The following is an 18,255-nucleotide window of genomic DNA, read 5'->3' on the forward strand; positions in this document are numbered from 1 at the left end:
ACTTGTAATCCCCAGCTTAGGAGGCGGAGACAGGAGGATCGCGCAGGTTCGAAGCCAGCCGTGCGGGTTTAAGAGACCCTGTTTCCAAATAAAAAAATATAAAATAGGTCTTGGAGTGTAGCCCTAAGGTAGAAGGGTCTCCAGGAACCCCAGTACCCCCCCACAATTAATAATTTAAAAATAAATAAATATAAAATAGCTAAAAGTTGGTAAATCAAATCCTATAGTCTTGAATGCCAGATAACATCATATCCATATTTTCTTCAATTGCTTGGTGACAATATTATCTTTTAAAAAGTTACCATAAAAATAATAAAAAACAAATTACCTTATATAATCCCTAGAACAGTTAGGCAATCAAAGAGATAGCTCTAGTTTTATTATTATATATCTGTTAATAAATAAGATTTTTCTGTTATAAAATCAGCAGCTTACCTTAAGATCACGGTGAACAATGCACTTTTGATGACAATACTGTACAGCAGATACAATCTGAAATAAATATTGGAATAAAGGAGTCATAATTATGTTATGGTAAAAAGAACAATGTTCCTACAATTATCACCTCAAACTTGGATAAGCTGCTTAGATTTCAAAATAATATTTAATAACTGTACTATTTCTATAGTTCAGAAAACTATACATATATTAAACTATATGCATTACCTTTGCTCTTAAATGTAAAAAATGTGAAAATATTCTGTACTAAAACATACTTAAATATTTTCTTGTCAGAGCCATGAAGGTTTTGTATAGATTGCTTTATTTGCCTGTTTAAACATAATTAAATGTGTACAATTTATAGTTTTGGCTAAACGGTTTATTACAGTGTTGAAATAACTGTTTTGGCACAAATAAATCAGAATTTCAAGATAACTGGCTAGAGTATTACAAAAAGAAAAACTTTAGCTAGGCATTACATCAAATGTGTTCAAGTCATGTTCTCTCAATTTATTAAGAATATAGTAATTGGGTGGTTAGCAATATCCTTCATTTATCTGTTTCAATATAAAGAAATGAAAAAAATGCAAGCCTAAAGAAGAAACCCAATCATCAAAATAAAAAAGAGACAATGAAATTTAATCTTTACCTATCACTAATTCAGAAAGGCAAAATGTTCTACAACTGTAAATATACATTGTATGCTGCCATTTTTAACAATTACGCAGGGCTCTTTGGAGACAAGGGCTAAACAAGGAAGACAGTTTAAAAGCCTACAATATGAATGAGAATTAGATTATAAATTACTCTATGACAGTTCTTTACTACGTGAAATACAGAAAGGAAAACAGTATGTGTGTTTGTGGGTCCATGTGTTGCCAGAGATTGAAACCATAACCATTCTACCTCTGAACTGCACTCCCATTCCTATTTTGATTTTTATTTAAAAACAGGGTCTTGCTAAGTTGCTGAGGCTGGCTTTAAACCTGTGATCCTTTTGTCTTACCCTCCCAAATACTGGGATTACAGGCATGTACCACCACGCCTGCTTAGAGAAGGATCATTTTAATGTTCAGTAGAACATTCAATTCTATGGATTCTGTTGAATGTAAATAATAATTTAATGCTGAATGTGGTCAGTCATTTACAAATGGAGACAAAAATGAGATTTCTAAAATTCTAAAGATGATGTTAAGAATGAGCATGCTGATAGGAATATGGGTGAAAAATAATAAACAGAAGAACTTCAAAGACCTTTTCAGAATTAGAAAATTATTCTAACATGCACTGAAATGGTTCAAAGATAAAAAAGACACAAACTCAAAATCATCAACACACAATGGGTAAGATATAAAAAAACTGAATTAATCTGATTCAACAATCAGTTTATTGAGTACTTGTTATCTATAAGAAAATGTGCTTGTTGCTAGGAAATAAAAAAATTAAGACTGTGTGGGCCCCACAGCTAAGGAGCTTATACCCTAATTAAGAAGAACAAGTATGGGAGCAGCAAGAATACAAGTTAAAAGCACTGAAGCTGAGGTACAAAGTAGTGAGAGGGTCATAAAAATAGAGAATAATTTCAGTTGGAAATGCTTCTTGGAGTACAGGCTATTTAACCTAAGCCATCCCTGAAAGACAGAAATATTTGGAAATGTTGAGATTTTGGTATCAGGAATTGGAGTGAGGTGGTTAAATGAATTAACAATAAGGGCACATAATAAACTTGAAAAGCTGATGAGAAAATGGTGATAGTGGGAGTCAAACTTACACAGAGGTCGGAATAAATTCCTGAACTCTGAACTAAGCAAGTCCTACAGAACCACTAAATGTTTTGGGACAGGGTGCCTGAATGCTTTAAGATCATTTTGAGGTATGAGTCCCTAAAATACAGCAGGGCCTAACAATAAATATATATAATACTAGTCTTCTTAAGTATGCTTCAAAGCTCTAATGCCCTATTTTCACTGAATTATGTTTATTAGTCAAAATACATAAATTTGTATGCATATCTTATTGAATATATTAAGTTATAGTATGTTTATACTACTATATGATATTACTATATAAATAAAGGCTATTTTGTACGATGGATGACAGAATTTGTTGATTATTATTTACAAATCACAGATTTGTATGATACAGTGAAAGTGTGCTACAAATAATGGTGTGATTGTCAAACACAGAGGTACCATGCATTTCATGTCAAACAGAATGCTCTCTATGAAAGCCATTCTGGAATTAAAAATTTCTCAAGCTGGGCGTGATGGCTTACGCTTGTAAATCACTGTGTGTGGGAGGCAGAGACAGGAGGATCGCGCAGGTTCGAAGCCAGCCTTGCTGGCTTAAGAGACCCTGTTTCCAAATTTAAAAATAGAAAATAGGTATGGGAGTGTAGCCTGAGAAGGGTTCCACCCCCAGTACCACCAAAAATAAATAAATAAATAAATAAAAATAAAAAATCTCAAACCTCAAAGCTTTAAGAATGGAAAGATAATTCAAAGCTTTAAGAATGGAAAGATAATTAAAGAGAAGGCACTGTATTAAGCACATATTTGCCTCCCAGAGAGAACTTCCTCTGAGTTAACATTCAAATGTGGTAGTTTATAGTGCTACCATACTTGCCTAGCAGGGAACAATTTCTGCCATAAAGTTCTGGCTTCTGACTCACCACAAGAATCCCCATCCACAAGCCCAAGTTTTATGGCATTATCTTCTGGCTAGGCTCTCCTATCCTGAAATATCCTGCACTACCATAAATAGGATGCGGACACTTCTTATGCTCCTTTTAGAGTGGAAGGAGCATAGAGAATCAATCTTCCATCAGCCCTGCACTGACCTTAAGACCACAGACGTCAGCATTTTTTGGTAAGCAATACCTGACCTATTGCTCTGCCGTTATTATAAGTGAGTCAAGAATTCCTAGTTTGCAGATACTTGATATTAAAAATAATACTATGGCTGGGCGTGGTGGCGCACGCTTGTAATCCCAGCTCTTGAGAGGCTGAGACAGGCGGATCTCGCAAGTTCGCAGCCAGCCTTGGTTACTTAGTGAGGCTCTTAGCAACTTGGTGAGACCCTGTTTCCAAATAAAGTACAAAATAGGTCTGGGAGTATAGCCCAGAGGTAGAAAAGCCCCTGGGTTCCACTCTTAGTATCAAAATAATAATAATAATAATAATAATAATAATAATAATAATGATACTATGATTTTTTGCAGGCTCCCAAATCTTATGGAATGTAGAGGCAGTATATAGTCAATGGGTGTTAAAATGGTCTTAAGGTATCATGGTGTTTTTGATATTTCTAGATTTAGTAAGGTACAGGACACATAACTGTAGATCCCTGCTAATGTGGCATATTCTTTTACTGTTTAAAAAAAAAACACACACTCCTGAAAGCCAGGCGTGGTGGCATACACTTGTAATCACAGCATTTGGGAGGCTGAGACTTGAGGATCGTGGTTCGCAGACAGCCTCAGTTACTTAGTGAGGCCCTCCGTAACTTAGACCCTGTTTCAAAAATAAAGAATAAAAAATAGGACAGGGGGTATAGCTCCAAGGTCGAATGCCCCTGGGTTCCATCTCCAGACCTGAAGAAAGAAAAAAAACCCAAAAAACACAGAGAAAAAAAGTGTATGTATACTTACTAATTTTTAAGGGTTTAAATTAAATCCAGAAACAAAAATAAGCTCCTCAAAAATAAATTTTGTAAATATTTCTTAGTTTAAATTGTGTGTGTGTGTGTGTGTGTGTGTGTGTGTGTGTGTGTGTTACTGGAGGTGGAACCCAGGGGCTTTCTATCTCCGCGCTAAGCTCTCAGACCTATTTTATACTTTCTTTGGAAACAGGGTCTCACTAAGTGGCTGAGAACCTCACTAAATAGCTGAGGCTGGCTTTGAACCTGTATGATCCTCCTGTCTCAGCCTCCCAAGTGCTGGGATCATAAGCCACCATGCCCAGCTCTTAGTTTTAAATTTTAAATAGCGTTAATTTGGCACTTAACTGTAACAATGTAATGAATATAAATTTGATTTTTAAATACTACATATTTTATTTGAAAAACCAAGCCAACTTTGTTTTGGTAATTACCTGACCTATATGAAAGTATCTTTTTTCCCCCTTCTTGTTGTGCGCAGTGTGGAGGGTCCAAACCGAGGGCCCTGTGCATGCAAAGTATCTGAAAACATATTTGTCCCTAACCTTCTTATTCCTGTTCAGCAGGAATGATGGCAAGTTCTTTAAAACAGCAGGCCCTTTGCAACTCAGTGACTCTATTTCAAAAATAAAGAATATAAAATAGGGCTGGGAGGACAGCTTGAAGGTAGAATGCCCGTGGGTTCCATCCCCAGTACAGCAAATTAATAAATAAATAATAAATAAATGAAAATATAGCAGGCACTTTCAACTTACTTCATATAGTACCAAGTATGATTTTCTAAACATATATTTTAAGTAAATAAGTAAAACTGACTGAAAAGGGAAAGAGAAAGTAGCAATAATCTTTAAAATATATATATATTTTTTTTTTTTTGGTGGTACTGGGGTTCCTGGAAGCCCTTCTATCTCCGGGCTACACTCCCAGACCTATTTTTACATTTTTATTTGGAAACAAGGTCTCCTAAGCCAGCGCGCGTGGCTAGCTTCGAACCTGCGCGATCCTCCTGTCTCTGCCTCCCAAGCGCGGGGATTACAAGCGTGCGCCACCACGCCCGGCTAAAATATATATTAAGACCTCAAAAGCCAATTAGAATTAATATCACTTAGAATTTTCTCGCTGGTCTGCTACTAACTACTGTGACACTGAAAAAAGAATGACATTCACCGTGATGTCTATAGTGCTTTGCTTAAGCTTGGACTCAGATCCAGGGTGGGCAAGAATTTAATAGTAACATCCTGGACACAAACCAGTTTCTTACTGTTGCTTTCCTCATTACCAGCTGTTTTTGCATCCTCCCTCCGTCTGTCTCTCTACATATATATATATATATATATATTTTTTTTTTTTTTTTTTTTTTGTGGTACTGAGGATGGAACCCTTCTACCTCCGGGTTACACTCCCAGACCTATTTTTTATATTTTATATGGAAACAGGGTCTCTTAAGCCAGCGAGGCTGGCTTCAAATCTGTGTGATCCTCCTGTCTCTGCCTCCCAAGCGTGGGGGTGGGGATTACAAGTGTGCTCCATCACTCAAGGCTGCATTCACTATTTTAATATGACTGCTTTTATTAATCTATTCCAAACACAAAGGCTAAGCATATCTTTTATATAAAGGATTTCACAAAACTGTATTTTTATTTTATTTTTTTGGGTACTGGGGGTGGAACCCAGGGGCTTTTCTACCTCCAGGCTATACTCCCAGACCTATTTTATACTTTATTTGTAAACAGGGTCTCACTAAATTGCTGAGAGCCTCACTCAGTAGCTGAGGCAGGCTTCGAACTTGTGTGATCCTCCTGTATAGGCCTCCCAAGCGCTGGGATTACAAGCGTGCGCCACCACACCCAGCTCACAAATCGTATTTTTAAAAAGTAGCATCTAAATCTGGGCATGGTGGCGCACGCTTGTAATCCCAGTGCTTGGGAGATAGAGACAGGAGGATCGCGCAGGTTTGAAGCCAGCCTAGCTGGCTTAAGACACCCTGTTTCCAAATAAAAGTGTGTGTGTGTGTGTGTGTGTGTGTGTGTGTGTGTGTGTGTGTGTATTTAAAATATAAAATATATATATATAAAATAGGTCTGGGAGTGTAGCCCAGAGGTAGAAGGGTTTCCAGGAACCCCAGTACCACCAAAAAATAAAAATAAAAAAATGTAGTATCTGTAAGAGGTTTCACAAAACAAAATCACTCTATAACCAAATTGGAGAATGCCATGTAAAGAAAAATTAAACAAGTCTTCACCTCCTTTGCCCTTGAGGACTTTTCTCTTAATAATGTTACATATCTGCAGTCCAGGAAGATCTTATATAAGAACTCACTCTTCCCCAAACATACTGATCATAGAACCTCCTTAATGGTAGAACAGTGTTAATGTCTATGGAAGAGATATTGAGTCATTTTTTAAGGGAAAATTTTAAATTCACTGAGGGAAAGTTTAGGATATAATAAGTTTTCTGATAAAACCTTACTTCAGTATATTTTCTGAATCATTTATAATTAATTAGTAACTTCTATAGTAAATTACAGTATGCTTATTTTAATTATCTCATCCTAAAAATTGAAAATTAAATCCTAGATGAATATAAGTTACTTTTTCTTACTTTATCCTTTCTGTAAGTCATACTGCAGTCGAACTGGAAATATGAGTATCTTACCACAGTCTTCTGTCATATTTGTAAGGTTCTTTGCCTTCAAGGCCAAATAAAATTAACCATATCCTTTAACTGTAAGAGTTTTTAATACCAACGTATCTTTAGTTATAAAACAATAACAATAACCTCTTCAAACAATATACATAAGTTATGTACAGTTAAAGATAATAATACTTAATAACAATTACCAGATATAGGCATTAAAGAATTAAGTATTTCTTTTTTTAATCTCAGTCTGGTATGTATTTCCAAGACTTGAAGAGTTAACCTGGTGAATCTTATTTACAAAAATTCACTATTTATGAACATCTAAAAATAACCATCTGCAACTATTTTAAATTTAAGTTCAGGGAAAATAGGTTTCTTTTTCCAGTTTTCTATTTTAAAAAGTATAAAGAAGCAGATTTTTTTTTTTTTTTGGTGGTGCAGGGGATGGAACCCAGTGGCCTTCTACTCTAGGCTACACTCCCAGGCCTATTTTATATTTTATTTGGAAAACAGGGTCTCACTAAGCTAAGGCTGGCTTCAAACCTGTGTGATTCTCCTGTCTCAGCCTCCCAAGTATTGGGATTACAAGCATGCGCCACAATGCACAGTGAGAAATTTTTCTTTTTAAAATGGCATGTACTTGAGCCAGGCTTGGTGGCGCACGCTTGTAATCCCTGCTCTTGGGAGGCAGAGACAGGAGGATCGTGCAGGTCCAAAGCCAGCCTTGCTGGCTTAAGAGACCCTGTTTCCAAAAATAATTTTAAAAAAGTATAAAATAGGTCTGGGAGTGTAGCCCAGAGGTAGAAGGGCTTCCAGGAACCCCAGTACTACCAAAAAAAATAAAAAATAAAAAATAAAATAAAATAAAATAAAATGGCATGTACTCTTAAAATGTGCATGTATGTCTACAAAAGTTTTTTTTATACCATTATGATGTATGAATACAGTGCACCAATAAAAAAATAAAAAATAAAAAATAAAAAATAGAAAAGTCCAGTTTGTGATACTGTCCATTATACATCACTAAAAATATTAACAAAACAAAGTTGAAAACTACTTTCCATACCTGCCTAAATTTGGCACGGGCCTCTTTCTCTTTCATTCTTCCATGGGCAACTAAGTAATCAAACACTTCACCTGAATCAAAAAGGTAAAGCAGGCAGTAAAATATACAAAGATTTTTGGTTAACAATATAATCAATGTCAAATTTGGGCCTTTTTAAAGAATATTTTGGCCCACAATTTTTGCTGTTTCTATGTAAGTCACAAATTAATATACAAATAATAAAAAAGAGGTGAAAATTACATACAGAATTGAGAATTTATAGCAATTTGATTTAGCACATCTATAAACAAATCATAAAAATATAAACAAGAAAATATGTTTTCTACTTTCAAGTATTATTTAAAAATACAGTCAACTCTTTAATAACCATTCTAATAAAGGGACACCACAGCATGGGCAACCCAAAATTACATCTGGTTTTATATTTGGGGTCTCCATTTAGAAAAAAATAAAGTCCTATTATGTTGGGTCTCTCTTTTAAATTCTATGAGTCACATATAGTCTTGGTCAAATTCCATCTCACTACTTCTCCCCATTCACCCTTCCTTTCTTGCTCCCCCACCCCCTTTCCATACTCTGACCATACTTATTCTCTCTACACTCATATATTTTGGTATTAAATTACAAATTATACACAAATCATCCTTGTATGCATCTCTATTACCCCCAAGGAACTGGCAAACTACTAGAACATCACCAACCTATGTTTATTTTATTTGTATCATTTCCTTGACTAAAATAAAATAAAGCTGCCTCCCCACCTTGTGTGACAGAACATAAGTGGGCAGGCAATAAATTGTGCTGAAATTATTTATTTATTTATTTTTGTGGCACTAGGGATTGAACCCAAGGGTATTATACTCTGAGCTATATGTGATGCCTTATTTTGTTTTTTATTTTGAAATAGTATCTCACTAAGCTGCAATGGCTTCACTGAGTTGCTAAGGCTGCCCTCAAACCTACAATCCTCCTGTCTCAGTCTCTCTAGTACTGTGATTACAGGCATGTGCTACCATACCTGCTTTTAAATACTTGAGATTTAAATAACTAGAATCTATAGAAAATTTTTTTTACTGGATCCATTACTTTACATGTTTGTAAGTTTAAAACTTTTTCTAGTCAGTAATGGTGTAGAAAACAAATTAATCTTCAGTTTTAATGTTAAAATATCTTGCTTTAAAGTTAATTTTACTGTGTCCTTATAATTTAATTTATAAATATGCATATTGAAAACAGAACATGGTTTAAAGAGCTCTTGTATAGTAGAGCAAAGTAGTTAAGAAACTTAAGCTTTAGAAGCAGACCAATTTTGGTATGAATTCTGCCTTAGCTCTAAGTAGGTATTGGGAGACATTAAGATTTCCCACTTCACTGATAATCTCTATGTACTTCCTACACACATGGCTGTGTGAAAATGAAATAATGAAGATGCTTGGCACAGTGAATGGCATATAGTAAGCACTCAATAAATGATATATTTGTACCTAGATATATAGATATATTACATATAATATAAATATATGCGATATCAATCTTAAGATATAAGCAAAATATTAAAATCAAATATGTAATGAATTTATGTTGGATGAAACTAGTATATCTACGATGTTAAATGGTATCTCAAGCATACTTAAGTGATTATATGGAATGAGAACAGAGAAATGAATGGATGCTCTAGTTGACTCATCAAAGTAATTAATTCTAGACTTGTGTTAATCGTTAACTCCGGTCAACCCATCAAAATAATTAACTGTAACTATATAGGTTTAGTCTGGGAAACATAAATGCAAGAGTTCCAAATCTGGATCCACTCATGGTTGATAGCTAGACCATTCATAGTCCAGATATACACAACTTCACTTATCATATATTGGTTGTATATGACATACTTCTCCAACTATAATGTAATCTTCTTGAGGGCAGAGAATTTATGTCTGCTCAGTCATGTATTCCAATCACCTAGAATATTACATGATAAGCCCTTAGTAAATATTGTTTGCATAAAGAAAAGGAATACACACACTCTCCAAAGTGTGTGTTTTTCAACAGCTCTTTTCAACAAGCTCCTCTGGATGAAACATGGTTCTAAAAGCAGAGTGGACTTCCTTGTCTTCCAAATCACTAAAGATCTTTGCTCCATTAGTGAATCAGAATCAACTGATCAATGCCTGGCAGAGTCAAATTTCCAACTTACCTCTCGTTTGTGCTAAATTTCTAGTGTGTATATCACATTCAATCTTAAAGCTGCCTAGACATTTGGGATGGGAATTGGGGAAGGGATAAAGTGATGTGTGCATATATGCCTCTAACATTATACTCCATTAAGATGTCTGACTACAATGCACCAATTAAAAAAAAAACTATCTGGATGAAAGAAAAAACATTTAGTGTTTTATTTTCCAGTGTCCACTTGACACTTATGGATCAAAATGGCAAGAAATTTATTCTAGATTTATTGTCACCAAAAAATGAAGGATTTTATTGCGGAATCACTGACTGGCAAGAAACAAAGGAACTCTATGGCCAGGGATCAGAATTGAAAGAAAGAGCAGCTGGTGTGGGCTGAATGCCAGAAACCCTCCCTCTCTCCACACTACGCCTGGCTGTGGCTCCCAACTCTGCTACTGAAGGAGAGCAGTGCTGACCAGTGAGCTATCGCTTGGCCATTAGGTGAGCCCCTTTGTTAGCACCAAGAGTTAACTGTACTTGCCATTATCAATTAAATCAACTTATATATCAATATCAAAAGAGCCATGCATTGGACCTTTGTAAAAGCAGAAAAGTGTTCAGATTCTAATGTTATTTTTAGTCTAACTGAACTAAAAATAACATTCAAGGTTCCCATGCTGGCAGATTGGTATGTAAATCTAACTAAAGGATAGGAAAATAAAAAGTTCATTAACGAGTAATTGCAGTTTTTTTTTTTTTTTTTTTTTTTTTGCAGGTCTGGGGATGGAACCCTGGGGCATTTGACCTCCAAGCTATACCCTCAGCCCTATTTTTTATTCTCTATTTTGAAACAAGGTCTCACTAAGTTGTGGAGGGCCTCACTAAGTAGCTGAGGCTGTCCTCGAACCGTGATCTTCCGGTCTCAGCCTCCTGAATGCTGGGATTATAGGCGTGCGCCACCATGCCTGGCTTGCAGTTTTATAATATTATAGATCTATATCTTATGCAAATTTGCATGGCTAATAAATATAATTTTTAAAATATCCTAATAATAAAAATTAATGACCCAGATTTTCTGGTTAAGTCAAGAAATCTACACTGAAATATGTGCAGGTTGAAAAAATTTTGCAAAAAGCAAATCTATTATAACATTTAATCTGCATAAACAACTAAAAGAGACTGTATAAAATGTACAGTTTAGATGCTACAGACTACAATAAATATTTATTCCACTTTACATAAAATGTGCATCAGCATAAAAATCTGTAAATTTTATTCGCTAAAAAGGCTCAATATTGCTAGACGTGGCGGCACAAATTTGTAATCCCAGCATTTGAGAGGCTGAGACCTTCTACAATTTAGTGAGACCCTGCTTCAAAAGAAAGAATAAAAAGTAGGGCTGGGGGTATAGCTCGGAGGTAGAATATCCCTGGGTTCAATCCTAGTACCTAAAAAAAAAAAGGGTTCAATATTAAGTTTAACACTAAGTTCTTCTTTCTTCTTTCCCTCTCTCCCTCCTTCCCTCTCCCCCTTCCTTTCTTCTTATCTTCCTTCCTTCCTGTGTGTGGTTCTAGGGATTGGACCCAGGAGTGTTGTGCCAATGAGCTATACTCTTGGCATTTTAATTTTTTAAATTTTGTGACAGGGTCTCAATAAATTACAAGGTCTCAATAAATACTAATAATATATTTATTAGCCTACAATCCCGTCTCAGCCTCCCAAGTACTGGGATTATAGGCATGTGCCACTGCACCCAAATTTCTCTATTGGTTAGCAAAAAGTTAATCAGCCAAATAATTTCACTTGTCTTCTCTCTTTTTCAATTGCTTAAATCTCTGGGCCCTTAAACTGTTCCTGGTAAGTATTCTTCTTCTATTTATTAAATGATTTAACACTATACAGTTTAAATTCCTTTCTTTCTAAGCATTCCTAACAAGACAATAATTTTGAGTCAGTGTATCTCTCATTTAATAGAATGTGCAGGTGAAAGAAGTGATTTTTCTATTACATATCGGCATTTGAAAAGCATTCCTATTTTTAGACACTATGATAGTCAAAATATACATTATATCCTATTACAAATGTATTTTGCTATCTCTGTGAACTCAATCTTCTGACATAATATATATAGATAAGTATTTGTTTGGCTGAAACATTTAATAGATTAATTTGAAAATGTATGTATATTAAGAATCTGTCATATACAAACAGCCAAATAAACATCTGACCTAGAACATACTCTTATTGTAGACTTTAAGTACACTCTGTTTTTGAGAGTCTTTGTTTATAATCAAGAGCCTCTAATCATGTTATTATAATAATATATAATAAGCATATCTAAACATCCATGGTTTCAAAATTTAGTTTCGAAAGATGCCCCTAAGTAATTTTTAAATTACTACTTATGAAATTCTACTTATGAAGTATGATCAATAGATCTTGAAAACCAACATTGAATTTTCCATAAGACATAATTTAAAGGTATTTATAGGTCATTTTGACATTCAAGACATAAATATCATACTTAAGCATTAGGTATTATTTTATCAAAAAGAACATTTCAGTCCCTCTCATTCTTACCCCCACTTGCGTACTCCATGATTAAATAAAGGGTCTTCTCTGTTTCAATAACTTCAAACAATTTCACTGAAAAAAAATTAGAGATCACTATAAATTGTTAGCATAGAATAGATGTGCTAAGTAAATATAAGGAAACACTAACCTAGTGGAAAATTATAAAAAATTTGGTAAAAATGTTTAATTGTAACTTTAAATTCAAAAACTTTCTCAAGAGTTATTACTCCTATGGAAGAAAACTAGTGGTCACAGAGTGATTTGAAACCAATTTCTGGAGTTTATAAAAAGTTTCTGAGATTAAAAAAAAAAAAAACCATAATGTTTCCTCACTAGAGCAAAATAGCAAAAAGGGAATTTTTTTTTTTTTTAAACTGAGGATTGAACCCAGGGGCATTCTACCTCCTAACCTAGCCCTTAAAATTTTTTTTCTTTTTAATTTAAGACAAGCACACCAGGAGCCAAGCATGGTGGCACAAATTTATAATCCCACCGCTTGGGAGGCTGAGACAGGAGGATCACACAGGTTCGAAGCCAGCCTCAGCTACTTAGTGAGGCTCTCAGCAACTTAGTGAGACCCTCTTTCCAAATAAAATATAAAATAGGTCTGGGAGTATAGCCAGGAGGTAGAGAGCCTCTGGGTTCTACCCCAGTACCACCAAAAAACAAAACAAAACAAAACAAAACAAAACAAAAAAACAAGCATGCCAGGCATGGTGGCGCACACTTGTAATCCCAGAGGTTGGGAGTCTGAGACAAGAGGATCACACAGGTTTGAAGCCAGCCTCAGCTACTTAGTGAGGCTCTCGGCAATTTAGTGAGACCGTTTCCAAATAAAGTATACAAAAAGGTCTGGGAGTGTAGCCCGGAGGTAGAAAAGCCCCTGGGTTCCACCCCCAGTACCACACACACACATACACACACAAAAAAATTTTAAAACAGGATCTCGTTAAGTTGCTGAAGCTGGCCTCAAACCTTCACTCTTCTTGTCTCAGCCTCCCAAGTACTGGGATTCTAAGAAATCTTAAAAAAAAAAAGTTTAACAAAAATTATAAAGAAACTATGTTATAATGAAGTATTTTAAAATATTAAACTATAAAATAGAAACATAAATATTTAAATTGGACTTGCACAGTTGAAAATATTCACCACAAAAAATCCCATTAGTAGTCATAATACAGATAATACTTGCACTTTTTTTCTGCAGTATTAGGCACTGAACCCAATTCTAAGGGCCTTACATATGCTATGAAGTGCTCTACTCTTGAACACTTATCGTGCCCATGAAACATGTGTTTAAAATAGATTTTGAAAAAAAATTCTTTTTACTACTTATGACCAGCTGGGCATGGTGGCGCATGCGTGTAATCCCAGCATTCGGGAGACTGAGACAGGAGGATCATGGTTCACAGACAACCTCAGCTACTACTTATGACCAAGGGATTTTATATAATAATATATCTGATCAATAAATTAATTTGTAAAGGTGGGGCAAATAAAAACTTACTAAAACAAATTCACTAAAATTGAAATCAACTATTTTCTTTATAATGCAGTTATTTGCTTATAAATTATGATCAAACTCAAGTACATATTAATTAAATATCTGAAATTCATTCTTTTTATAAATACCTAAATAGCATGCATTCTCTATGTAGAAAGTTTACTAAGAAGATACAAAATATATGTATATGCATTAGCTTAGAGTTATATTAATTATTTTGGTGATAAGCAGAACAAAATAAGGTAGTAGGAAACAGCAATTTGCAGTCTTAGGCAACTTCCTTATAATCTATTTTTCCCTAAGTATCACTTCCCCAGGTTATTACTTTTCTTCTGTGTAATATAAATCACCCTTAAAATTGTATCTTTTCGAAAATCCTCAAATCAAGGAAACTATTTTGTCACTAACTGCATATGTAAATTTCATACCTATATTAGGATGATTCAGTATCTTCATTATTCGTACTTCTCGAAACAACTGTTAAAGAAAATGAGTAGACATTTCTGTTTAAAAGAAAAAAGACAAGACTCAAGCAAAGAGCCAATTAAAACATTCATTTGAAAACATTCACCTGCTTATTAGATACTATAGGACTCTGGCAACAAACTAAAACAAGAGAATTGTTTCTTAATCTTAGCTATGTGCAGAAAAGCTATGTAACTTAGACTAAGATATTAACTTCACTTGAGACCTGGTTTCTTCTTTCTTTTTCTTTTCTTTTCTTTTTCCTTTTTTTTTTTTTTTTTTTTTTTTTTTTGCAGTACTGGGGATGGAACACAGGAGCATTCTACCTCCAAGCTATACCCCCAGCCTTGTGTTTGATTCATTATTTTGAAACAAGGTCTCGTTAAGTTGTGGAGGGCTTCACTAAATAGCTAAAGATGGCTGTAAATTTGCCGTTCCTCCTGTGATTACAAGAATGAGCCACCACATCTGGAAAGACCTGGTTTCTAAGATGAGCAAATAAGGTGACCTAACTGAGGCAGATGGGAGGAGGGAAGAGGGAAGTTCCATTATGTACATGATGTACATTCACAAACATATCAAAGTCAATCACTAAGCCAAACATGAGAAGAAGGGGGGAGGGAAATGGGGAAGGACTAAATGAGTGATGTGTGCATGCATGTCTCTATCATCTTGTATTCCATTAAGATGTATGACTATAATGCACCAATAAAAAAAGAATTACAACTAAATGAATGCAAATGGTTTTGTGCCTGTCTGTTATGTAAATGTGTTATATGTAATAAAACTTATACTTTATTCAATGACTATACTGAAGAAAAAAAAAGGTAGAAGTGAAACCAAATACTCCTCCACATTGATCTTTATCCAGAAACAAATTTCACTGGGGGCCCCAACTTGTTATGATATGTCTTTTGGCTGATCAAACATTTTAATGAAATATTTAAGAACATTTTTAGGCAGACATATAGAATAATAAATAATAAAATACATTTACCACTTTATATAAAACCAACACAAAATGACAAGTCTCTTGAAACATGAAATGTTAAGATTCCTTTCCCACTGGGCGTGGTGGCACACACTTATAATCTCAGCATTTGGGATGCTGAGACAGGAGATTCCAGGTTTGCAGCCAGCCTCAACTACTTAGTGAGGCCCTTTGCAACTCAGTGAAATCCTGTTTCAAAATAAAAAATAAAAAATAGGGCTAGGTGTATAGCTTGGAGGTAGAATGCTCCTGGGTTCCATCTCCAGTCAGTACCACACACACACAAAAGATTTCCTTCCTTTTCATTAAACTTTTCAAATGGCCTAGTAATTTGGCATTTTTTCCTCTCTATGTTGTCTCCGAGTATGCATAGATTCAAAATCAAGTAATTTGGGGTGCAGTGGCACACACCCATAATTCCAGTAGGTGGAAGGCTGAGACAGGATGATGATGGGTTTGCAGCCAGCCTCACCTACTTAGTAATACCTTATTTCAAAGTAAAAGATAAAATATACTAGGAGTGTACTTCAGAGGTGATGCCTCTGGATTCAATCCTCAGTCCCTCCCCCATAAATAAATCAAACAATTTGTTCAACAAAAGAGAAAAACTAAGAACTACTGATATCCCTAAGAGTCTATATTATGACATATGTTTGTTGGAATAAAATCTAAAATTATACATCAAGGGTGACATTTCTCAAAATATATATAAACACCCAAAAGAACATCTTTCATTAATTATTAGAGAATGACAAATCAAATCTGTAATGAGACACTACCTTACACCCATTAAAATGACTACTATCAAACAAATGGACAAATAAACCACAAAAAATAGGTGTTAGATGTGTTGAAACTGGACCCTTCTACACTGTTAATGTGAATGTCAAATGATGAAGTTGCTATGGTCATTTATATACAATAAATACAACTTTATAAAGTCCACAATACTTATAACTTAATAATTAAAATTATACATGAGCAAATAGAATATAAAAGGAAGTCCATTCCCACTTGATACCACCCTTTCTATAATGTGAAGTCCGTTCTTGGCTTGTATTTGGAACAGGAGCACCCAGCTTATCCTCTCACTGGCTTTCTTTTTTTTTTTTTAATTTAATTTTATTTTTTTTCCCTCTCTCTTTTTTTTATTGGTGCACTGTATTCATACATCATAGTGGGATACAAACTTTTGTAGACATACATGCACACATCGCCCAGTCAGCCCCAACCCGATCCCCACCCCATTCTCTCCCCATCCCTCCTTCCCATGCTTGGCTTAGTGGTTGACATATAGTATTATAGCAATTTATCCAAAATTAAAAATGATAATTTCACATAACAGTTTCATTTGTCTGATACCAAGCTTTTTGATAACTTAAAGATAACATTTCAATATTTCTTTTTGCTTTCTTTCTTACCAGAGAATTTTTTTTCTATTTTTTTAGGTGAAACTATCATATATTTATATATTTATTTTTCAGAAAAAAAATCTATCCTAATATGGAATATGGACTCTAGATACCCAAAACGATCTTGAAAAAGAACAAAACTAGAAGATATATATTTTCTGATTTCAAACCATATAAAGCTACAATAATTGAAACAGTGAAGTACTGTTCTAAAGGCAGATATATAAACCATTAGAGTTAAATACAAGCCTAGAGCTAAATTCTTCCCTATATTGTCAAGTTATTTTTGACAAGGTTTCCACGAACATTTGGTGGTAGAAATAATAATCTTTTAACTAAATATTGTTGAAAAATAATACTTACATGGAAAAGAATAAAACTGGACCCTTACCTAATCCCATATACAAATATTAACTCAAAATAGATAAAAGACCTAAATATAAATCTATATTATTAATATAATATAGATTTATATTATTTCTAAAAGTTTATAATACTATAAACTTTTAGAAGAAAATCTGGGTCATAAAACCTCACAACATTGAAATTGGCAGTGATTTCTTGGATATGATTTCAATGGCACATGGATATGATTTCATATGTACACAATGGAATTTTACTCAGCCATAAAAAAAACCAAAATTATATCATTTTCAGGGAAATGGATGGAACTGGAGGACATTATGCTAAGCAAGGTTAGTCAGTCACTAAAAGTAAAAAAATGGATGCTTTCACTAATATGTGAAAGCTAAAGTGAAATGGGTCATAAGAGGAACTCCAGATGAAAAAGGAGATCCTATAGAGGTGCAAACAAGGCAACCTAACTGAGGGGATGGGAGGAGAGAAGAAGGAACCTCTTTAAAGCACATGATGTACATAAAAAAACATATCTATGTCAATTACTAAGCCAAGCATGGAGAGAGGAAAGGGGAGGAAATGGGATGGGGAGAGGGTAGGATTTAATGGGGTGATGTGTGCATGTATATCTACACAAGCTTTTTATCCCATTAAGATGTATGAATTCAATGCACCAAAAAAATTCAACAGTAAAAAAACCTAAATAACAACAACAACAACAACAACAACAACAACAAAAGTCTACAGTCTTGAGCATGCATGACCATGCTCTGACTACTCAGATGCTGTTTGCCTCCCCAGCCTCATCTCCTGACACTGCTGCTCCTAGGTGGACTGCATCCCACCCATCTAACATTCTTCCCTCACTTCCTTAAGACTTGCCCTACTCAGGGACTTGAACAGTCTCCCCTCTCTGGCTGGAATGGATATGCTTCTTCCCACTCTTGTAAGATTATGCAATATTCAAGTCTGTTGAAAT

General features: G+C 34.6%; 1 protein-coding gene across 4 annotated transcripts in view; it reads right to left on the bottom strand.

The window, feature by feature from the left end:
- The window catches only part of MARK1 (microtubule affinity regulating kinase 1), a gene marked incomplete at both ends in the record, with an annotated part of 135,216 nt that overhangs the window by 40,961 nt on the left and 76,000 nt on the right, over positions 1 to 18,255 (bottom strand). For 3 of the 4 annotated variants that reach the window (XM_080699258.1, XM_080699257.1, XM_080699256.1), the window contains 4 exons: positions 436 to 492; positions 7,805 to 7,875; positions 12,554 to 12,619; positions 14,480 to 14,528. In XM_080699258.1, coding sequence (XP_080555384.1) covers positions 436 to 492; positions 7,805 to 7,875; positions 12,554 to 12,619; positions 14,480 to 14,528 — 243 coding nt within the window. The remainder of the gene's footprint in view (positions 1 to 435; positions 493 to 7,804; positions 7,876 to 12,553; positions 12,620 to 14,479; positions 14,529 to 18,255) is intronic. The other variant, XM_080699259.1, reaches the window with a different exon arrangement.

This window comes from Muscardinus avellanarius (genome assembly GCF_963383645.1).
Source record: "Muscardinus avellanarius genome assembly, chromosome: 7".
Lineage (NCBI taxonomy): Eukaryota > Metazoa > Chordata > Mammalia > Rodentia > Gliridae > Muscardinus > Muscardinus avellanarius.